This window comes from Panulirus ornatus, chromosome 19 (genome assembly GCF_036320965.1).
Source record: "Panulirus ornatus isolate Po-2019 chromosome 19, ASM3632096v1, whole genome shotgun sequence".
NCBI classification, from domain to species: Eukaryota; Metazoa; Arthropoda; class Malacostraca; order Decapoda; family Palinuridae; genus Panulirus; species Panulirus ornatus.
This window is the reverse complement of record NC_092242.1, coordinates 64,584,984-64,608,292: the sequence shown is the minus strand read 5'-3', so window position 1 is coordinate 64,608,292 and position 23,309 is coordinate 64,584,984. Positions and strand designations below refer to the sequence as shown.

General features: G+C 37.0%; 1 protein-coding gene and 1 long non-coding RNA gene across 10 annotated transcripts in view; one reads left to right on the top strand and one right to left on the bottom strand.

The window, feature by feature from the left end:
• Nucleotides 1–21,785, top strand: part of mino (glycerol-3-phosphate acyltransferase mino) — an 86,352-nt gene extending 64,567 nt beyond the window's left edge. For all 8 annotated transcript variants that reach the window (XM_071674151.1, XM_071674150.1, XM_071674156.1 and 5 more), the window contains 9 exons: nt 192–379; nt 650–783; nt 3,128–3,605; nt 5,648–5,832; nt 8,271–8,442; nt 13,629–13,711; nt 14,041–14,178; nt 14,560–14,818; nt 15,752–21,785. In XM_071674151.1, coding sequence (XP_071530252.1) covers nt 192–379; nt 650–783; nt 3,128–3,605; nt 5,648–5,832; nt 8,271–8,442; nt 13,629–13,711; nt 14,041–14,178; nt 14,560–14,818; nt 15,752–15,924 — 1,810 coding nt within the window. In that variant the 3' untranslated portion in view covers nt 15,925–21,785. The remainder of the gene's footprint in view (nt 1–191; nt 380–649; nt 784–3,127; nt 3,606–5,647; nt 5,833–8,270; nt 8,443–13,628; nt 13,712–14,040; nt 14,179–14,559; nt 14,819–15,751) is intronic.
• The window catches only part of LOC139755610 (uncharacterized), a 30,840-nt gene continuing 26,221 nt past the window's right edge, over nt 18,691–23,309 (bottom strand). For both annotated transcript variants that reach the window (XR_011714133.1, XR_011714134.1), the window contains exon 3: nt 18,691–18,833. This is a non-coding gene — a long non-coding RNA (uncharacterized lncRNA). The remainder of the gene's footprint in view (nt 18,834–23,309) is intronic.

The window sequence follows — 23,309 nt, the reverse complement described above, 5'->3', positions numbered from 1 at the left end:
CTGCACTTAAACATTGTTGAAGGCATTTCACAAAGTAGAGTCCTCTAGAAAATGGGAATGATATCAATGACTTTAGTATTTTTCATTCAAAGCTCAAAAGTTCATCACTAACCTTTAAGTATATTATTGGCTTTTCAGAGAAAAATGTTGGGAATTACCCTCTGACATGATTTCTTTTTTTTAAACCACAGATGGTTGCTACGAGGACTTGGAGGTTTCTTTATCAAACGTCGTTTGGAAAGTTGCAAGAATCGCAAGGATATCCTTTACCGCTCAGTGCTCCAGACATATGTAAACCATGCATTGCAGTCTGGCTACAACTTGGAGTTCTTCATTGAAGGTGGCCGGACTCGGACAGGCAAACCATGCATGCCAAAAGGTAATATTTTGTTGATGTTTTAATGACTTGTCATGTGAATATAACATTAAAGGGACAGTGAGTTTTTTGTGTAAAAAATAAAGACATTTTAGGGTGAAATAGCTCTTAGAAATGTGCCCTTGAATGAGAAACTTGAGCCTCAGATTTTTATGCATTTTATGTTGTTTACATGTTCGTTCACCCAGCAGTTTACACTCATGATATTATGTCAGTACAAACCAGTTATGATAAAAAACAAGTGATAATCACTGTAATTTTATCATTTTGTAGGTGGTTTATTGAGTGTTATTGTAGATGCGTACTCCAATGGCACTTTGGATGATGCCCTGATTGTCCCCATTGCCATCAACTATGACAGATTGTTGGATGGAAACTTTATCAGGGAGCAAATGGGTCAAAGCAAGGTAGGTGTATAATTTTTTCTCAACATAGTAGCTGCAGATACTAATTTAAATATTATTTTTTTAATTTTCAAATAGGAAACACTAATAGTTTTTACTATATATATATTTTTTAAAGGCAACTCATCAAAGATATGCCCCAGTCATGACCATTTTGAAGACAGGAGAAATGTCAAGTTATGAGAAAAAAATATAAAAGAAATGTTTGAGATCCTCATGCATTTGTAGACCTGACTGTCATTAAACTAGGAATGGTATTAGGACTTGTTTGAGAAAGGGCTTAACAAATTGTTACATCAATCCACTGCCATACAGTGTACATTATACACTGTTCTGCTTAATAGCGTCCATGGAAAAAACAGATTTGATAACTTATCATGGAAAAAGAAAATTAATACTTTTGCACAGAGCACTTGGCAATAGCAGGCAAGTGCTTGCCTGTGCAATTGTTTGTTAGTGAGTTTTGGCATCCACTAAGGCACATGCTGTATTTTGTCCAAAATAATAAATGAATAGTATACATAGAATGAGAAAAAGTTTCAGAAACTATAAACAGCAGTGCGAATGATCAGTCACTGACAAGTGCGGTGTCCAAGTTAGTCTGATGCATGTGACAATATATACAGTGTTCACACAGCTTACAATTTTATGTAATATTACATATAACCTCCTGAGACCATCCTACTCTGATTAAAAAGTATCAACTGTGTCTTGTGTTGCTGAAAGGAGGAGCTGGAGAAAATGTTTCATGGGTAATTTATGACATTTTAAGGCTTTTTGATGCTACTCAGTTTGGTGTTGATATAGCCTGAGCTCCTGGCTTGCTTGCTTGCTACAGGAAGAATAATTTATATGCACGCATATAAAGTAATGCAGTATGCCTCCAATGTGACACCATTAGGTGGAGCAAAGATCACTTGAACCACAGTTACAGCAATGGACAAAATGAAGCATTTGTTGAATATTGATTGAAGTTCAGAATCAGCTTAACATACTTGTACTTTGCTGTATTTTTACTTCATAAAATTATTGTAAGGTGAATTATTTATTCAAATACTTTTATTATTAATGTACCGGTATTGTACTTTATGTGTTCCTTGTAATTCTATTTGTATTTTTAAGTGAAAATTAGGTTTAGAAGTCTTCTCCAGTAATCTAATCTTTTATACCATTGAATCTTATGGGAAAATGGTTTCCACTGGCCATTGTTTGTGTAAATTCCATTTTTAAGGTGTGCATTTCTGATTTAAAGCAGTGGATACTGGGCTAGGAATGTTTGTAGCGAGATCTGATTTTTTCATTACAATATTTTTAAAGTGACTGGTAATTTATTGAATAGTTGTGCTTTTAAGTTGTGATATTCACTCATTTATTTAACTTTCTCAAGTTTCTTAGAAATTTTTTTGCAGTTCATTGATATTTTCTTACTGATGAAGTTAACGTTAAAGGATGCCTAGACTTAGTTTCATCTTTTGATGCTGTACACCATCGTACCAATTTGCTTTTCATACCTGAATGGTATCTGCCAGACAATGATTAGCCTTGAGGATTTCTCTGTACTCTAACATAATACTAGGAAGTAGCCAAAGTTATGAAGCTGATTTGTGTTTGGTGTTCCAAAGTAGGCACGGCACAGACGTATTCCTGTCTAGATAACATACTGTTTCTGAACACATGCATAGAAGTAGATTTTGCTTCCAATCTTTTGAAATATATAAAACCTAAAGACTTGGATTATCCCTGGGGATAGGGGATTAAGAATACTTCCCACGTATTCCCTGCGTGTCGTAGAAGGCGACTAAAAGGGGAGGGAGCTGGAGGCTGGAAATCCTCCCCTCTCGTTTTTTTTTAATTTTCCAAAAGAAGTAACAGAGGGGGGCCAGGTGAGGATATTCCACAAAGGTCCAGTCCTCTGTTCTTAACGCTACCTCGCTAACGCGGGAATAGTTTAAAAGAAAGAAAAGAAAGAAAGACTTGGATATACTTTGTTAAGTTGTACTTATAAGTGCTGATATAAATTATATAGAAATTTGAAGATCTTTTAAGAGTCCATAGATTTAAGAGGGCTTAGGCATTGTACTAAGTATCTGTATCCATATTGTTTTGTTATATTATCTGCCTAGTTAATCATTATTTCTATCAGTCTAGAAGGGCAATTTTCGGTACTTTTAACTACATTGCAATGTCTGTGTATAGAAGTCAGGCTTTTGGAGTTGGCACTTATTAAGACTTAGTAGAGAAATATGGCTCTCAGTTTTTAAAGTTTGCCTGATCTTCCTCTTCTTCCAGCGAACACTTTATGCATATTAAAAGCATTTTTTTTTTTTTTTTTTTTTTTTTTTTTCAGATTCCAGAAACATTTTGGGGAGCAGTGAGAGCCATAATAAAGGTGCTGTCTACCAACTATGGTCATGCCAGGATTGACTTTGGACAGCCTTTTAGCCTAAGAGAATTTGTCCAAAACAGTAAAGGTGGTGCATCCCGCTTCACTTTGGGTCAGCCTCAAAGTGAAACAATACGATGCACTCCACCTCTCTCCCCTACCCCTGCGACTAGTGACTCACAATCATTGGCACCACTTCCTCAAGCTATTTCCACTCCTCTAGTCACAGAAAAGGGCCATCAGCGTTCTTTGTCCAATCCAGCATCTAATAATCACTTAACACTAAAAAGAACATTGTCCAATCCCTCCAGTGCTATCAATGCTGTAAATCGTACAAGTTCCAGCCTTCATGGAGCACGAAGTAATTCTTCTCTCTTTGGAAGTGAAGTGACAGATGAATATAGATCTGTTGTGAAGTCACTAGCATCTCACATTGTTTATGGTAAGTAACCACGTTCATAGCATAATAAATAATGAATTATGTAGTTTTGCTACCATGCCAAGAGATTTTAAAGGTACATGTAAATTTTCATTTATTGTTATATCTTGTTTTGTTTTGCTGAGCATTTCTTCATTTTACCTTCCTGCTTGTGTTGAAGAAAGGCTTCATTACTTTTCCATTCTCCAGCTGTCATGTAAGTAATGAAAGGGTAAGAGAGTTGGTAATAAAAAAGAGTTTGGTTGAGAGAGCAGAAGGGGATATGTTGAAGTGGTTTAGACATGGAAAGAATGAGTGAGGAAAGGTTAACAAAGAAGATATGTGTGTCATAGGTGGAGGAAACCAGGAGAAGCGGGAGACTAGATTAGAGGTGGAAGGATGGAGTGAAAAAGATTTTGAGTGATCAAGGCCTGAACATGCAGGAAGGTGAGAGGCATGTAAGGAATAGAGTGAATTGGAATAATGTGGTGTACTGGGGTCAGTGTGTAGTCAGTGGACTGAAGCGGGGCATGTGAAATGTCTGGGGTAAACCATGGAAAGGTCTGTGGGACCTGCATGTTGATAGGGAGTTGTGGCTTTGATTATTTTTTATTTATTATACTTTGTCGCTGTCTCCCGCGTTTGCGAGGTAGCGCAAGGAAACAGACGAAAGAAATGGCCCAACCCCCCCCCCATACACATGTATATACATACGTCCACACACGCAAATATACATACCTACACAGCTTTCCATGGTTAACCCCAGACGCTTCACATGCCCTGCTTCAATCCACTGACAGCACGTCAACCCCGGTATACCACAACGCTCCAATTCACTCTATTCCTTGCCCTCCTTTCACCCTCCTGCATTTCAGGCCCCGATCACACAAAATCTTTTTCACTCCATCTTTCCACCTCCAATGTGGCTTTGATACATTACATATTACAGCTAGAGACAAAGTGAACAAATGTGGCCTTTTTTGTCTGTTTTCCTGGCACTACCTTGCTGACACACGATGGCAGTGTTGTTTTCTGCAGGGTTGGGTTAGATGGGGCGTGACTTTAAATGCAGGAAATTTGGAAAAAATGAAGTGTTTTAGATACCTAGGAGTGGACATGGTAGTGAATGGAACCATGGAAACATGAGTCTTAAGTTGGGTGAAGGTTCTTGGAGCATTGAGGGATGTGTGGAAAGAGAGGTCATTATCAGGGAGGGCAAAAAGTGGATGTTTGAAAGCAAAGTAGTCCCAGTGGTGCTGTTTGGATGCAAGGCATGGGCTGTAGATGATGATGTGCAGAGTAGGATGGATGTGTTTGAAATGAAATGTTTGAGGACTTTATGTGGTGTGAGGTAGTTTGATTAAGTAATAAAAAGGGTAAAAGAGAGGTGGGGTAATAAGAAGAGTATGGTTGAGAGAGCTGAAGAGGATGTGTTGAAATGCTGCTTCATCCATAAATCTTTATTGTATGTTATGCATACCTGAATTTCATCCTTAAAGATTAAAAATTGAAAGAAACCAATTTAGTTGGTAAAATAAGAAATACTCTGAAATATTAGGTAATCCCAGCCATTAGTTAATCTATGGTATTTTTAGGATTCAACAGGTACATGTTTATAGAACTTTGCCCACTATGTCAGTCAGTAATATGATAGGATTTGGAAATTGAGTGGGAAAAATCATTATTTAATCATAGGAGTGGCGCCTTTTGTTTATTTTAAGATCAGTTGTAGTGTAAAACAATGTAAATGATGTATAGAGATTATCAAGAAAAAATTTCCTTTTACATGGTCATTATAGACAGATGCAGTACAGTGATGCTTTGCATATCATGACTGTTAACTGTTTTGTATATGCTACTGTATGGACATGGTTCCAAGACTAAACAAATACACTAACTCCAAGTAATCAGTAATATTATACCACTGAAAGCATTAAGTATTACGGAAAGTATTAAAACAGTTTGAATTTATGGAATATGTTAGTAAATCTAGTATTATTAGTTTTAAGGTTTTTACAGATTTTCACTGAAGCCAACATATGCATTCTTCTTGTTCTCTCCAACAGATGCTGAAAGATGTCAAGCTATCATGTCAACAAATGCTATAGCATGGCTGTTATCTTATGTGTACCGTGAAGGAACTCATTTATCTACTCTTACCAAAGCACTTGATGCCCTACGAGATTCCCTGTGGACCCGAAAAAGAGACACAGGTTTCTCAGGCAGCTCCGAAGATGTTGTTATGCATGCTGTAAGTTATCACTGCTTTTTGGTTAACTTCATTTATCCCTAAGATTTACAGTATAATTATTAGTACAAAATTAAACTTGTAAGGGGAATGAACTTATTTATGCTGAAAAAAGTTGAACTTTTAGGATAAAAGTTTATTGTATTTGATGAGCTTATAAGACAAATCTACCAAGATTTATCTAATGGGTAATTGGACCATAATTCCATTAGTTTAAACTTCCTAAATGGTGCGTCTCCTATTCTTGTAACAGCCTGTAGGCAAGACAATCTCCAGTGGGTCAGAACAGTTGGATCCATGTCATCATTACTAGGTCATGGGCTATCAGCTCATTTAAATCCTCTGCCAAGAACCCTTTATACAGTTGGCCATTGCATATTTGGTAGCTGTAAGCAAATGATGAGCGTGAATGAATTGCTCTAATTTTGCCCGTATCACATACACAATTGTTTGTTGTAAATGTAAAGGAAGCTGTACTCTGATCTAAAAGGTGCTCCATTATATTTATGTGAATTCAGAAGATTTTTTTTGTATACATCAAATTTGGATCATTGTGAGCAGTTTGATTTGTATTTGTTTTGCAAACTACAGTCTTGGCAGCAGCAATATGATTATAAAACTAGGTGTGCCCTGCTTTGAAAAATCTTTCAAGATTATGCTCAGACAGTGGTGAGTTGCAGGAAGCTTTGGTTAGCCGAGTTGTGATGAGAATGTATTGTATGGGTCCTTTGAATTAACCATTCATTATCAGAAGGTGGGCTCAAGAGTGAGCAGTTTGTCTCAACCAGTTTGATCTGTGAATGGATTCCTATTAAGAGATGAATAGAAAGCAGCTTTCACTTTTATGTCTCAGGCTGAGTTACTGATGAACAAGACCTCAGTGAATTTCAAACTACTTTCTGATACTTTTCAACCAGGGCAGCATATGGACACAATAAAATGGACATGTAATTCATGAAAACTATATTTTTAGCTGAGAAAGTCCATAGGTCTTCTTAAGTAACTCGCTGAAGTTCATTGATTAAAAGTGCAGCTTATTTAGAAAAGAAATTGGTCCTTGGTCAGTTTTTCTTTAATATGTTATAGTTCTTTTAGACCTTTATTTGTAAACAGACCAAACAACTTTTTATAGGTTTGGCATAAGGAAACTTATTGTACACTTGTTTGCATTCCTAATGCTCTTTTGGTCATGAAATTCATGTTGAACGTTTATGGTGTTAAAGCACATTAATCTTTCAGGCCTATTTTCTGCTGATGCCATATTAATCATGTGCATTGTAAATTGTAAAAAAGTATTATATTGTTTATAAACACTGCATGCAAGTTTTACCAGTCTGTGTACTCTAAGCACTCTTGGGACATCATTCACAGTGTTTTTATGCTTTTTAATTATTTGATAGACCAATAATCGTCGGTTGAACTACTAGTTTTGGAATGAGTACTTAATTATTAGAAGTAATTTTGCTGTTTGAATTATCAGTTACACAATAATACATCCCTCCAGTTTTGGAACTGTTAGTCATAAGCATTGTCATCAGTTTGGAATGTGAGTATAAGTTTTACCTTATTTCTCCATTCCTTCTGTTGCATGGGTTCATGGCCAGATTTTGCTGTGGAAAGGAAATTGTGTTTTATCAGTTTAAGAATTCTCCTGCAGATTTCCATTAGATGTACTTCATTATCTGGTGACAAAATAATTCCCTATCATTTCCCTTCTGAGTTTGTAGCTTTGCTGGTGGTTTCTCTAGTTGAGGTTTTTTAAGTTTTTTCTTCCTAAATATTTGCTGATATAGAACCACTGAATGTAGGTGGGGGTCTCCAGAATGGAAAGTTATTGAAAATTTAAAAAAAGTAGTCATCATCAATTATCAGGAACTATCACAAGTACATTTGCAGTTAATTAAAGTATTAATATGGGGATCATCTGTTTGTTACATAGGTTGGTCTTTGTTTCTAGAATCTTTCAGTTTCTTAATTTAATCTGAAACTTCATTAAAACTGAACTACAGAGAACCCCAGAGTCATCCTCCAAAGAAAAAACAAATGAGGTAGACATCACAGTCTCAGACTGATACAAGCAGATCCAGTAAGCTAAGACACTGTACCCATGAAAACATTTTTTGTTTACATATGTAAATATCATAGAACTAAACCTTTTTGTAGCTTTTTAAAAGTAGGATCTCATTCGGAATGTATGTAATAGCATATAACATGATTACCAAAGTCTGGCCAGTTTCTTTATTTTTTTCAAGGGTAGTCAAATTCAAATCATTAAGAGCAATAGGGTATGATAATGATCTTTGCTTTATGGCACGTGCTCTTTGCAGCAATACTTTATGGTGCCAAGTAGATTTACTTATGTGGAACGAGGGCATTCATAGCTCTAATACCAATAGGGTACTCGACTCACTCTAGTCTTTTAATATCATTATATTTTACAGGTTAGATTGCTAGGAGTTGGATTGATAAGAACAGAAGAATCCCAAGAAAATGATAAAGCTGATTCTAAAACTGATGTTTTCATAGAACCAATCACTCTTCTTCCAAATGTCATTGAGCTCAATTATTATGCCAGTGCTCTTGCTCCTGTCTTTGCAGTTGATGCTATTGTTGGTAAGTTTGTTGTAGTATGTTTTTTTATTCAGGCTAACACATATCACAGAGAGCATATTCTTAGACCATATTTCATTATGACACTTGATAATCATATTTGTTGATGACCAAAACACTTTCAGAAATACCACACATCTTGCCATGTATGCCTGAGATAATCATATTTGTTGATGACCAAAACACTTTCAGAAATACCACACATCTTGCCATGTATGCCTGATAGTAACCCTTTAGTACTTCATGTGCCTGGTAACAGAGCATTGTCAAAGAAAAGGCGGATAACACATTGTTTCACTAGTTTGATTTGTTCATGATTTTTAGAAAGTTACTTTGTTGTTAATGATAATAACAAACTTATGGTTATATTTTTTTAGAATATTTGAGATAATCCCTCACACAGAGTTTATAGTGGATATGAGGATGACTGCAGTGGAAGAGTGAAAGGGTATAATTGCACACTTAGCAATGTTTTACCAGGTTGAGTTGTAAATAATTTTAATTGGAAAATTGATTTGGTTAATTGTTGTCACAAGTTTATAGATTTTTTTTAGAATATTTTATACCCAGAGTTTATAGTGGATAGGACTGCTGCTGTGGAAGGGTTAAAATACTTGTGAATGTTAGATTGTGATGAAATTTTAGAGGCAAGTGAGAACATAGATAATCACAATTTTTTTTTTTACTTTATTGTTTCTCCTGTCTTAGAAAGGTATTGTCTGGGACAAATGGAGAATGGCTTCATTTGCACACATTCACTTTGTAGCTGTCTTGTGCAATAAAGGGAAACTAGTTTATTTCATATGTCTGGTTCAGCCTGTTAATACAGCATTACCCCTGTTATGCCACATTGATTTAGTTCATTTTATCCCATGCATGCCTTTCATCCTCCTGAACATTCCTGCCCTAATATTCCAAAACCTCCTTCACTTCATCCATCCATCTTCAGTCTTTCTTTGCCCATCTTCTCCAAGTGTCCAAGCCTTTTCAACAAGAGCAATATGAATAATATTGCTCTTACTATCACATCTCTTTCTCACACTTTCATTCCTTTTGCAGTCAACCCACCTTACATGTCCTCAGGCATTCAAATTCCAACATGTCCACTCCTTCTTTCCATTTAAGGCACAGGACACATTTTTACAACACTTTCAAGACTACTATACCATTAAACATTCTCATCATTGCCATAACAGACTGACCAGTGTTTCCATATGCTCCCTGATACACCCAGGAACTAGCCCCTTCTAGTCTATGATGTGCCTCAACCCCCTTGGTTTGTCTGCTGCCATGTACCTGGGGTACCTAAAGCACCCCACTTATACGTATCCCACTACCCTGACATCTCATTACTTCACTTTTGTTCATATTTACTCTCAGCTTTCTCTGTTCACTCGTCCTTCCAAACTGTCATCAGCTTCTTGAGTGTCTCTTTGGAGTCTACCACTTGCGTTGTGACTTTGATAAACAGCAGTTAATTCATCTGTTACACGTGTGTGTGTGTGTGTGTGTGTGTGTATGAGTGGGTTGGGCCATTCTTTGTCTGTTTCCATGCACTACATATATATATATATATATATATATATATATATATATATATATATATATATATATTATCCCTGGGGATAGGGGAGAAAGAATACTTCCCATGTATTCCCTGCGTGTCGTAGAAGGCGACTAAAAGGGGAGGGAGCGGGGGGCTGGAAATCCTCCCCTCTCAATGTTTTTTAATTTTCCAAAAGAAGGAACAGAGAAGGGGGCCAGGTGAGGATATTCCTCAATGGCCCAGTCCTCTGTTCTTAACGCTACCTCGCTAACGCGGGAAATGGTGAATAGTTTGAAAAAAAAAATATATATATATATAAAGGCGACTAAAAGGGGAGGGAGCGGGGGGCTGGAAATCCTCCCCTCTCGTTTTTTTTTTTTTTTTTTCAATTTTCCAAAAGAAGGAACAGAGAATTGGGCCAGGTGAGGGTATTCCCTCAAAGGCCCAGTCCTCTGTTCTTAACGCTACCTCGCTAATGCGGGAAATGGCGAATAGTTTGAAAGAAAAAAGAAAATATATATATATATATATATATATATATATATATATATATATATATATATATATATATATATTATATTATATATATATATATTATTAGGTTATTAGGTACAGTAGGGTTGAGGGTCAAGTCAATTGGGAGGTAAGTTTGAATGGAGAAAAACTGGAGGAAGTGAAGTGTTTTAGATATCTGGGAGTGGATCTGGCAGCGGATGGAACCATGGAAGCGGAAGTGGATCATAGGGTGGGGGAGGGGGCGAAAATTCTGGGAGCCTTGAAGAATGTGTGGAAGTCGAGAACATTATCTCGGAAAGCAAAAATGGGTATGTTTGAAGGAATAGTGGTTCCAACAATGTTGTATGGTTGCGAGGCGTGGGCTATGGATAGAGTGGTGCGCAGGAGGATGGATGTGCTGGAAATGAGATGTTTGAGGACAATGTGTGGTGTGAGGTGGTTTGATCGAGTAGGTGGCGTGGGGGTGGGAGAGATGTGTGGAAGTGGGAAGAGCGTGGTTGGGAGAGCGGAGGAGGGTGTTTTGAGGTGGTTTGGGCACATGGAGAGAGTGAGTGAGGAGAGGTTGGCCGGGAGGATGTGTGTGTCGGAAAGGGGGGGGGGGGGGACCCCCAGTTTGGGGGTGGAAGGATGGAGTGGGGGGGATTTTGTGTGATTGGGGCCTGAGCGTGCGGGAGGGTGAGGGGAGGGCGGGGAATGGAGTGAGTTGGAGCGATGTGGTGTGCCGGGGTTGACGTGCTGTCGGTGGATTGAATCAGGGCATGTGAAGCGTCTGGGGTAAACCATGGAAAGCTGTGTAGGTATGTATATCTGCGTGTGTGGACGTATGTATATACATGTGTATGGGGGTAGGTTGGGCCATTTCTTTCGTCTGTTTCCTTGCGCTACCTCGCAAACGCGGGAGACCGGCAAAAAAAAAAAAAAAAAAAAAAAATATATATATATATATATATATATATATATATATATTTTTTTTTTTTTTTTTTTTTTTTTTCATACTATTCGCTATTTCCCGCGATAGCGAGGTAGCGTTAAGAACAGAGGACTGGGCCTTTGAGGGAATATCCTCACCTGGCCCTCTTCTCTGTTCCCTCTTTTGGAAAAAAAAAAAAAAAAAAAAAAAAAAAAAAAAAAAAAAATATATATATATATATATATATATATATATATATATTATGGATGGGGTTGTTAGGGAGGTGAATGCAAGAGTTTTGGAAAGAGGGGCAAGTATGAAGTCTGTTGGGGATGAGAGAGCTTGGGAAGTGAGTCAGTTGTTGTTCGCTGATTATACAGCGCTGGTGGCTGATTCATGTGAGAAACTGCAGAAGCTGGTGACTGAGTTTGGTAAAGTGTGTGAAAGAAGAAAGTTAAGAGTAAATGTGAATAAGAGCAAGGTTATTAGGTACAGTAGGGTTGAGGGTCAAGTCAATTGGGAGGTAAGTTTGAATGGAGAAAAACTGGAGGTAGTAAAGTGTTTTAGATATCTGGGAGTGGATCTGGCAGCGGATGGAACCATGGAAGCGGAAGTGGATCATAGGGTGGGGGAGGGGGCGAAAATCCTGGGAGCCTTGAAGAATGTGTGGAAGTCGAGAACATTATCTCGGAAAGCAAAAATGGGTATGTTTGAAGGAATAATGGTCCCAACAATGTTGTATGGTTGCGAGGCATGGACTATGGATAGAGTTGTGCGCAGGAGGATGGATGTGCTGGAAATGAGATGTTTGAGGACAATGTGTGGTGTGAGGTGGTTTGATCGAGTAAGTAACGTAAGGGTAAGAGAGATGTGTGGAAATAAAAAGAGCGTGGTTGAGAGAGCAGAAGAGGGTGTTTTGAAATGTTTTGGGCACATGGAGAGAATGAGTGAGGAAAGATTGACCAAGAGGATATATGTGTTGGAGGTGGAGGGAACGAGGAGAAGTGGGAGACCAAATTGGAGGTGGAAAGATGGAGTGAAAAAGATTTTGTGTGATCGGGTCCTGAACATGCAGGAGGGTGAAAGGAGGACAAGGAATAGAGTGAATTGGATTGATGTGGTATACCGGGGTTGACGTGCTGTCAGTGGATTGAATCAGGGCATGTGAAGCGTCTGGGGTAAACCATGTAAAGCTGTGTAGGTATGTATATTTGCGTGTGTGGACGTATGTATATACATGTGTATGGACGTATGTATATACATGTGTATGGGGGTGGGTTGGGCCATTTCTTTCGTCTGTTTCCTTGCGCTACCTCGCAAACGCGGGAGACCGGCAAAAAAAAAAAAAAAATATATATATATATATTATATATATATATGGAAAGTTCTGTGGGGCCTGGATGTGGAAAGGGAGCTGTGGTTTTGGTGCATTATTACATGACAGAGACTGAGTGTGAACGAATGTGGCCTTTGTTGTCTTTTCCTAGCACTACCTTGCGCACATGAGGGAGGAGGGGGTTGTTATTTCATGTGTGGCGGGGTAGCGATGGGAATGAATAAAGGCAGACAGTATGAATTATGTACATGTGTATATATGTATATGTCTGTGTGTGTATATATATGTATACATTGAGATGTTTAGGTATGTATATTTGCTTGTGTGGACGTGTATGTATATACATGTGTATGTGGGTGGGTTGGGCCATTCTTTCATCTGTTTCCTTGTGCCACCTCGCTAATGCGGGAGACAGCGACAAAGCAAAATAAAATAATAAATAAATCTGTATATGTTTTATTTATTATACTTTGTTGCTGTCTCCCGCATTAGCAAGGTAGCACAAGGAAACAGATGAAAGAATGGCCCAACCCACCCACATACACATGTATATACATACATGTCCACACATGCACATATACATACATATACATTTCAATGTATACATATATATACATACACAGACATATACTTATATACACATGTACATAATTCATACTTTGATCAAATTCAACACTTACAGGCATGGGGATTAATGGTTGCTTTGATTATTCAGGAAATATTCTTTTTGACCATTTTGCTTTGTATATGTGGAAAAACCAGACTGTGTGTCTAAAGATTTTGTATAGGTATTGAAATGTTTGTTTTAATATTAGTTTAAGATTCTGTAATTCTCGTAAAATAGCCTAGATATGTATAATAAATTTGATTTTATGTTACAGTTACCAGCTTACTGTCACAGCTAGATTATGATTTATGGAACTACAAGGATTGCTCACCTGACTTCCTGGTAGATAGAGAAAAGGTTTGTAAGGCAAGATGAAACATTGTTCTTTGATTTGCAGTTTTAAGGGGGATCAGCACATGATTTTGTGTACATTTAATGTTACTTTCATTATCCTCAGTACCTGCATCATACATATGTCCAATCATTTGGTTTTGAGACTGACTGCTAAATTGTACAGTAGTTGTAAAAAATATTGAGAGTACCAATTTCACCAAAAGTCAACTTCATTAACTGATCATAAATTCACTCTGTCCCTCCCTCTCCTACTTCCTCTTCTCACTTTCTGTTGCATATATGTTACAGATTATGATGTAACTTAGTGATAAATGATCTTATACTCTTTGCAGCTGATTAGAAAAGCAGTACGCCTATCTCAGTTGCTGCAGCATGAGTTCATATTGTGTCCACCTTGTGTTAATCTGGACACTGTACTCCATCAGTCCGTGGACAGCCTTGTTGACATGGGCCTACTGCAGGATGCAGGGGTTAGTCATAATTATTAAATTTCAACTAAAGAATATAACTACCCTTTTAATTTTTAACTGTAAACATCGGTGTAAGTGCTTTTTAACACATTCACTTTTAAGTTCCCTCTTGTCAAAAAATACTGTGACAACTAAATCCAGTTGATTTATTCTAAAGCTGTCCATTGGTGTGCATGCCTTGTGATGACCCAGATATATTTCGATTTTTCTTGAACCATAGTTTTATATACCAAGCATAGGTCATTAGGCAGTGGATACACTACATGTTATTGGAGTAGAGGTTTCATTGACAAGTAGTGTAAAACAAAAATTAGAATGATTATAGTATAACAGTATAGTTTCTTTGGAAATAATTCTAATATAGAGCTAAAAATTTCACAGAAGACAAGTAGCAGATGGTCAGAAGACTCTGATGAGGATGACATGACCTTCTCCAAGTGCTACAAGGTTGTACCATCTGCTTCCTCGCTGGAGGTCATCAGGGCATGGACAAATATGCTCACCCCAATGCTAGATGCCTATTACTACACTGCACGCAACCTCAGCATACTGGTCACCAAACAGATGCCTGATAAGGAGTTCATTCAGAATTCACAACATCATATTACATCTCTTGTGGAGAAAGGCACACTAAGATATGGTATGATCGCCATTCATTAGAAAAATTTAAATTTTTCCAATATAATTGCCTTTACCACTTGTAACACAACCTTTCCTTCTCATTTTCTACTTGGTCAGTCTATAGCAAACTCTTGTAGTAATAGTTTTTTTTCACATTTCTCTTTATCAAAATTAGTGGTTGTCCCCTCCCAATCGTCTAACGAACCTAGTTGCAGGTAGGCAAGGCATGTGGATAGGATGGCATACCTCTTAATATTATAAATTTGTATGCTTCTGAGCTAGCTCTACCCATAATTGGCTTATTTCATTTGTCCAAAAACCCAAAGTTTTCCGCCAGTGCTTTTTCAGAGACATTAGTGAAGTTTTTTTACCTGATTATCCTAACTCAAGATCTTCAGCAAATGTTTCCATTATTGCTGCTGCATCTTCGTTTTTAGGGTGTGTGTTATAAGTCAGGAGTTACAACATTTAGGAAAGTTTTGTATAACCAGTTATGCTTTGAATGCTCAAAAAGTCATTGATAAAACTGTAGACTGTTAAGTTATTTCTGAGTTGATGAAATCTGTGTGCCTACCAACTTACCATTATATTTAGTTACAAGGGTGACTGGTCACATGCATAGTAATAGTGAATATGGTGTTAGAATTACCTTTTACTACTGAAGGACATGTTTTGGCTGGTGGTTATAACTTGATGTTAGTGGTCTTGGAAGTTGATAGGCCTAAATTTAGCCAGAACAACAGACACACCAACCTAGGGGATAGGAAGGGGAAATTCCGAGCAAATTTAGTATTAGATATTCTACTGTCCTTTCTAACCGAGTATCCCACCATAATAATTTAGCTTTGGGAATGTGAATAATAGCCTTATTTGCATAATCCTGTCTCAAGTTGTTTGGTAAACTGAATTGAAACCATAGTTAAATTAATGATAACATTTTCTCTCTTCTCAGGTGAGAGTGTATGTGTGGACCCAATACGAAATGCTGTAAAACTTTTTGAAACGGAAGGAGTTTTGGAAAGTTACACACATGACAGTATACGGGTTTTGTATCTTACCCATGAGTACGACTCTGAAGAGCGACTTTCACATTTCATCAGTGAAATAGACAGCTACAGATTATGAATTTTTAGAAGCATATCAGGGTGCTTTGATTATCAGTCTTCTCTGTGAATGCCGTTAAACCTGTAATGATTAGAATGTTTTGGGTTCATATCATTTCGGGTTCTTATGCAGCTTTTACTCAGTGATCTACACGACCCATGCCAGTGACTGCAACATGTCTTCAGAAACATGAGTGCTTGTAAGTGACGTCCATTAAGCATTATTTTATGCACCTATATTAGTCTGATTGAAAACTTGCCAGTACAGTGATAACCAGGATGCAGTTAACTACATTTTAACTGCTTTTATGGATATTAATAAATAACACACTGATAACACAAAAGTATCAAAATTGAATATAATGGATACACAGTTCTGACTTAAGATATTCCTGGTTGAATACGATGGTGGTGCACAGCTTTCACATCCATTTATGGATACATTTGTAAATAAAGTTAGTGTACTGTGGTACCATATTAATGTTTGTTAATAATGTACATCACATCTGTCTTCTTCAAAATATCCTTCTCCTTTATTCTCACTAAATCTACATTGCTTAAAATAACGTAAAAAGTCTGTTTTAAAGTTCTTGCCAGAAACCAAGAGCCAATATACTTAAAGAGCTTTTCACTCGGTCAAACAGGTAAATACACTCGAATCATGTTATCACAGTCATCCAAAATCACTGATAATGAAATTCATAATTTAAGTAAGCATGAGTGATGTTACCATTGGAATATTTGATATTAGTTTCAAACATAAGTGGGCTAAGACACCAAGTATTTGCAGAATTTTATCACTAATGGATAATGCAGCACTAGTTTTAAAGTTTAACTAATGAGAGATCCATTGAAAATAGTTACTCTGAAGAATTTTCAGTAGGTTATTTTACTTTTAGAGTTCAGACCACATATATTTAGAATTATTGGTAATAACTGACAATATTGCTTCAAGACAATATTTGCATTACCACAGTCCTATTGCAAACTTTGAAACCTATCTATCTCTATATCTCTGATGCCTGTGCTCATCTGGAACTCCCTTTAGGGGTGGCCACAGCAATAGTCTTTATAACTAAACTCCAGTGTCACTTATTAGCCTTTAGCCCACTGGCGAAGGGCAACTGAATTGCATTGTTTGCAGAGGCTCCTACCTCATGTTCCTGCTGACAACTTCTACTTAATGCTCCTGTCTAATGTTCCTACCTAGTACTTCTACCTAATGCTCCTGCCTAAATTCTCCTACCTAATACTTCCATCTATGGCTCCTATCATATTGCCAAAAGGCAGGGCTAGCACATAGTGCTCACCACAGGAAAATCTAGAGTTATGAAGAATGAGCTGTATGAGTTAAGTGTTGTCACGTGTTATGTATGACAGAATGCCAGTAGTTCACATGTGGGTGAGGCAGAAAGAAAAGAAAGCTACATGGGTCTGAAATTCTGGCTCACTAACCCCCCTGATACCCAAGTGGATAGTACTGGTAATATTCCTCCCTGGTTGTTGACTGCCAACCAACTACTACCTACCACTTTGAAACCAATTATAAAATGGGAATTTAAACCCATTAAGTACGATTTTTTTTTTGTATATATCTTAGCACCTACAATCAAAACTTTCTATACTGAGTTTGGTAAAATATAATCAAAACCCATTACACTGTGGTATGAATTAGGTAATTATTTTCAACAGGAATCTTGAAATTTTAAATTTTACCCCCCCCTCAACAACAACAAAAAATAAAAGTGCTTTACTATGTAATCAGGTGGAATATAATCAAAAACAATTTCTATATACTGATGGGTTAAAATTATCAGCAAAAATGAGAAATGCTTCATACCTTTAGATCTAAAACAAAAGCCCTGTAAAGTTACAGTCCTATATGTTAACTTGTGTAACTACTAGTCCTAAACTACCTTAATTTAAATTAAAATTTTGATGATCTTATTACATCTTTTGTTTCACAAGTGTTTGAAGTGGTATAATGAGCTACTAATACTGAATGTACTTGTGGATGAATTTGGTAAGTGTTGTGAAAATAAAAAGTATTAAAATTATTAGGATCTTCACTTGTTGCAGAATATCTGAGGTGTTTTTCTCTTTATATCAGGGGTTTCATGAAGAACCCATTGTCAAGTGAACTGAACCTAATAACTTTGCTCTTATTCACATTTACTTTCAACTTTCTCCTTTCACACACTTTTCCAAACAGTCACCAACTTCTGCAGTTTCTCACTTGAATTGGCCACAAGAGCTATATCATCTGAGAACAACAACTGACCCACTTCCCAGGCCCTCTCGCCTCCAACAGAATGCATACTCGTCCCCTCTGCAAAACTCTTGCACTTACCTTCCTAACACCCCATCCATAAACAAATTAAACAACCATGGGGACATCACATATCCCAGCCACAGACTGACCTTCACTAGGGACCAATCACTCTCCTCTCTTCCTACTCATACACATGCCTTACATCCTTGGTGAAAACTTTTCACTGCTTCTAGCAACTTAACGTTCCACACCATACACTCTTAAGACCTTCCACAAAGCACCTCTATCAACCCTATCATATGCCTTCTCCAGATCCATAAATGCTACATACAAATCCATCTGTTTTTCAAAGTATTTCTCCCACATTCTAAAATGCAAACACCTGATCCACACATCCTCTACCACTTCTGAAACCACACTGCTTTTCTCCAATTTGATGCTCTGTACATGCCTTCACCCTCTTAATGAATACCCTCCCATATAATTTCCCAGGAATACTCAACAAACTTATGCCTCTGTAGTTTGAACAATCACCTTTATAATTTTGGAGTATTACACATGACAACGTGTATGGATGTGGCCTCTCTTCATCTGTTTCCTGGTGCTATCTTGCTGACACACAGGGTGGCAATGCTTTCCTCTGTGGGGCGGCGCGGTACCTGGAATGGATGAAGGCAAGGAAGTATGAATATGTATATGAGTTTATATGTACAGTATATGTATATGTGAGTGGATGTGTCTATCTTTGTCAGTTTCCTGGTGCTACCTCGCTAAAGTGGGAAATGTTGATCAAGTATGAAAAATGAATAGAGAGAGATGTGCAAGGGATAGAGCAAATTGGAGCAATGTGGTGTACATGAGTCAACATTCTGTCAATGGTCTGAATTAGGACATTTAAAATGGTGAGAGAAAACCACAGAGGTCTGTTGTGCTTGGCTGTGGACAGGAAGGTCTGATTTTAGTGCTTTAAAAATGACAGTTAGAGAATGGATGCGAGAGCGTGCAGCCCCTCTTCGTCTATTCCTGGTATACAGGAAACCTATTTTACCTTTGGTAACATAGGAGGGGAGGATTTCTGGCCCCCCATTCCCATTCCTCTCAGTTGCCTTCTACAACCCCACAGGAAGGGACTGAGTAGTATTCATCTTTGCTGTTTTCAAAGTTTCTTCGAGGCCTGATGTTAATGTTAAGGGTGTTTTTGGATTCACCCAGAATACTGTAACATGAGGAAGAAGACACCCATGATGGGAAAATATCACTGTCAGCAGATGGAATAAAGTACAACGTCAAGGATTTTATAACCCAAAGAACCCAATCTTGCCCTTTTCCTATGCGAATTGCAGTGGCAACATCACAGGACCCCCCAAAATGGGGTCCTCAAGTTACATGATAACAACAAAACCCTGTTGATTATCCATGCTTAACTGTTGCATTTTTTTCATCAGTATACAAGATGGAAATGTGCGAAGAATATTCACTACCCTTAGTTTGTTAAATGTTAACTTGAGAACAAGTGTATAGAAAGGAAAATGTCATATAATACTTTCAGTTTAAAATCTAAAAAAGCATCATTTTGCATGCAAACTCACTCGTGTATACATGCATGTAAACACAGAATAAAGTATAAGTGCATATGCACATCCCTATGCAATCGATTCGCACTTAAATGAAATGGAGCAAGTGCATATAAGCACCTTTATCGATATGTTGCATAATTACCCAATATTATCAATTTTGCTATTTATGTATATTAATAGCAGGTTATTTATATATTTTACATTTTCCAAAACTTGTTTTTTGTCTATTCACTGCATCAAGATACTGTTACTTGTGCTTTTCAGATAGATTATTAAAAACAAACTGAAACAGATGTCAGCAATGAAGGTTTTGGATATTATTTGCAGTTTAATCTAATGGCATAATAAAGATACCAACTGACAGCAAGATCCATGTGACATTCAAACTTATTAGAATGCATCTGCTTCTTCAGTATAAGGTGCTGATTTACGTGTAGCCCTCCATCAGAATATTGAATAGCTAGTCTATGAGACCATAGCCATTCCATTGTTTGGGTAATAATGATAGGAATGTATGAATGAACATAAGTGCAGTGTCCTGAGTGTTTGTGTTTCTATGTAACTGGAGTGTTCATTTTGTTGTCAATTGGGTGTGTATTTGTATTTTTTGTCGAACAACGAACATTTGACTTCAGTGGATCCTCGTTAATTCACATTATCTGTTTTATATTATGGTGAACCTTTTATAAAGGTTTCTTTATAGGTGGTGATATTTGCTGTTAGTAGTATGTAAGCAGCAAGGGAAGTTGTCCTTAAAAAAAAAAATCACAGAAAAGGAATATATATTGTATAAAACTAGATTTATTAAAAATCTAGCAATAGCTGTATCTGAATATCTACCATTCATTTTAATTATGCTAATCACTCTTATAATCTACTGTATTTTCACTAAACTGCTGTACATACTCTATATATTTCTCATGCAACTGAGCAGAAGATTGAATAAAGTACTGGAGTAGTTGCTACAGAAATGCATGTGATTTCATGAAATTGTTTTGAATGGTAATGAAGATGTGCATTATTTTTATGTCAGTGCTGAAGTGATGCAGTGCAATACATATCTACAATAGCCTCAAGTGAACCAGTGCACATCTTTAAAACCTATGTTATCTTCATAAAATGTAGAAAAACATCACCTAATCATCCATATCTGTAAAATACATTGTTTTATAGTCAGAGATACAACATAAATTCAGGTGTTCCTTTTTTAATAATATTGCACACACAAAACTATAAGGTCATAAGTGGATCTGTGAATCCAGTGTTTTAAAAATGTCAAAGAAAATAAGAAAACTTGCAGATGATGTTCTTATTTGCAAACAGTTTCTAATCATTCATCTTTTTCATATTACAAGAAATCCACTTAAATCTTTAGTGTGCCTGTCATACATAGTGTTTCAGGGAACTATTTATGCTTGTACTATATATACTTTTTTTTTATTTCTATTGATGTTTACTGTAATACAAGTAGAATCAGGATCTAGTCACTTTTCCACAAATGCAGGAGAAAGTCTACTGGCAGTGAATATGATTTGTCTATTGCTGCACATAATGTATGTCACTAAGCTCATTATACTAGGAGCTGAAGTTCAATTGGTACATTTGAGTCAAAATTTGTGTTATTCAGTGTGATTTATGTTTTAATCTGGCTGATGTCTTTATGGCAAATGTTAAAGACAATATATTCTGTACTATTAATAGTTGGGTATAAAAGTATGGATGTTCAATAGAGGGATGCCTTGCAGTATTGTTTGGTACAGGTATTAAAGTATCCAAAAAATAGGTTTGTATATAAATCTGTTTAATGTCAACCTGCAATTGGATTTATTACATATAACACTTCACAACAGCTTGGAAGTGCAGTTGTAATGAACACAGACATGTACATAGTGTTTGATATTTATTCACTGTTGCTAATTAGATTGTATGTAATATTACATTGCATTATGAAATAGAATTCATATTTTTAGTTACTGCCAATGCTTGTTCAAACTCTAATATGTTGCCAGCATTTGTAATAAATTTAGAAAAGTCTTTTGTCATCATTTGTAAACCTGGCTTTAGTGCTGCCACAAGTTAGCATAGCAAATAATGTGCTTTGACTATCCAGCAGCCAAATTAAAGGAATTACCTTTTCTCCATGTCACAATTGTGCTTCCTACTTCCAAAAAAAAAGGAAGGCAAAGTGTTTGCCATAGGCAATGGCAATGAAAAAAATCAAAATTGAGTAATTTTATCAAAGTTAATGAACTGGCCATATCCTGCCCACCTGTAGCAACATAAAACTCTACTTGATAAAGTAAATTTCGTTCACGCTGTCAGCATAATTATGGCATTTATCTTGAATGAATTTTTATTCATACTTGTTTGCCATTTCCTGAATTTGTAAGGTATATATAGTTTTAAATTACATTTTTTTCACAATCCCAGCATTATTGTGGCATTTTGCCATTTCCAGCATTTGTAAGGTTGCACCAGGAACAAAGAACAGCCTTATTTGTTCACATCCATTCTCTCGCTGTAATGTATAATGGATCAAAGAGAGAAAGCCCCCTTTCCACAGCCAAACCCCACAAACCTTTCCATAGTTTTCTCTTATCACTTATAGTGCCCTAGTTCAGCCTATCATCAGAATATATTTCCCTGCATACCACATCTCTCCAATTTGCTCTATCCCATGAGCTTCTCTCTGCCTCCTGCATGTTCAGGCCCCAAGATAACTTTTAGCATCTTTCACTTATTCCTTCCACCAGTTTAGTCTTCCCCCTTCCCCTTACTTTTCCTACTTGACATATTTATCTCTTTGTCTTTCTTCACTCATCCTTTCCAGAGGTACAAACCGCTTTAGCTCTAGACGTTGTGCTCTGCTATCACACAGCCCTTTTTTTTCACATTTCTTTCACTATTAACCCTCTTAACATCACATATTGTCCTCACGAATATCTTTTCCAAATACACCAACCATCTGTTCTTTTTCTAATTATTCATGGCCCATCTTTGCCATCAAACACAATGACCTAACTTTTCACACACTCCTCAATGCACCCAAGACCTTTATCTCTCAACTAAACTTGATTGCCATTTCCCATGTTCGCAAGATTGCCCCACGAACAGACGAAGGAGGGCCACATCAGCTGACATCCATTCTCTAGCTGTCATGTGTAATGCACCGAAACTATTGACAGTACATCGACCCTGGTATACCACATCATTCCAATTTACTACTCCTTGCATGCCTCAAACCCTCCTGTGTGTTCAGCCCTCAATCGCCCAAAATCTTTTCACTCCATCCTTCCAACTTTTTTGTCTGTTTTCCTGGCTCTACCTCGCTGAAGCTGGGAATAGCGCTGCTATTTCGTGTGGGCAGGGTAGCACCAGGAATGGATGAAGGCAAGCAAGTATGAATATGTACATGTGTATGTATGCAATGTCTTATGTAATGTCTAAGTTGTTGATGTGTATATGTGGGCATTTATGTATATATGTGTATATGAGTGGATGGCCCATTCCTCGTCTGTTTCCTGGCGCTAATAAAAAATAGGTATATATTTATTTTAT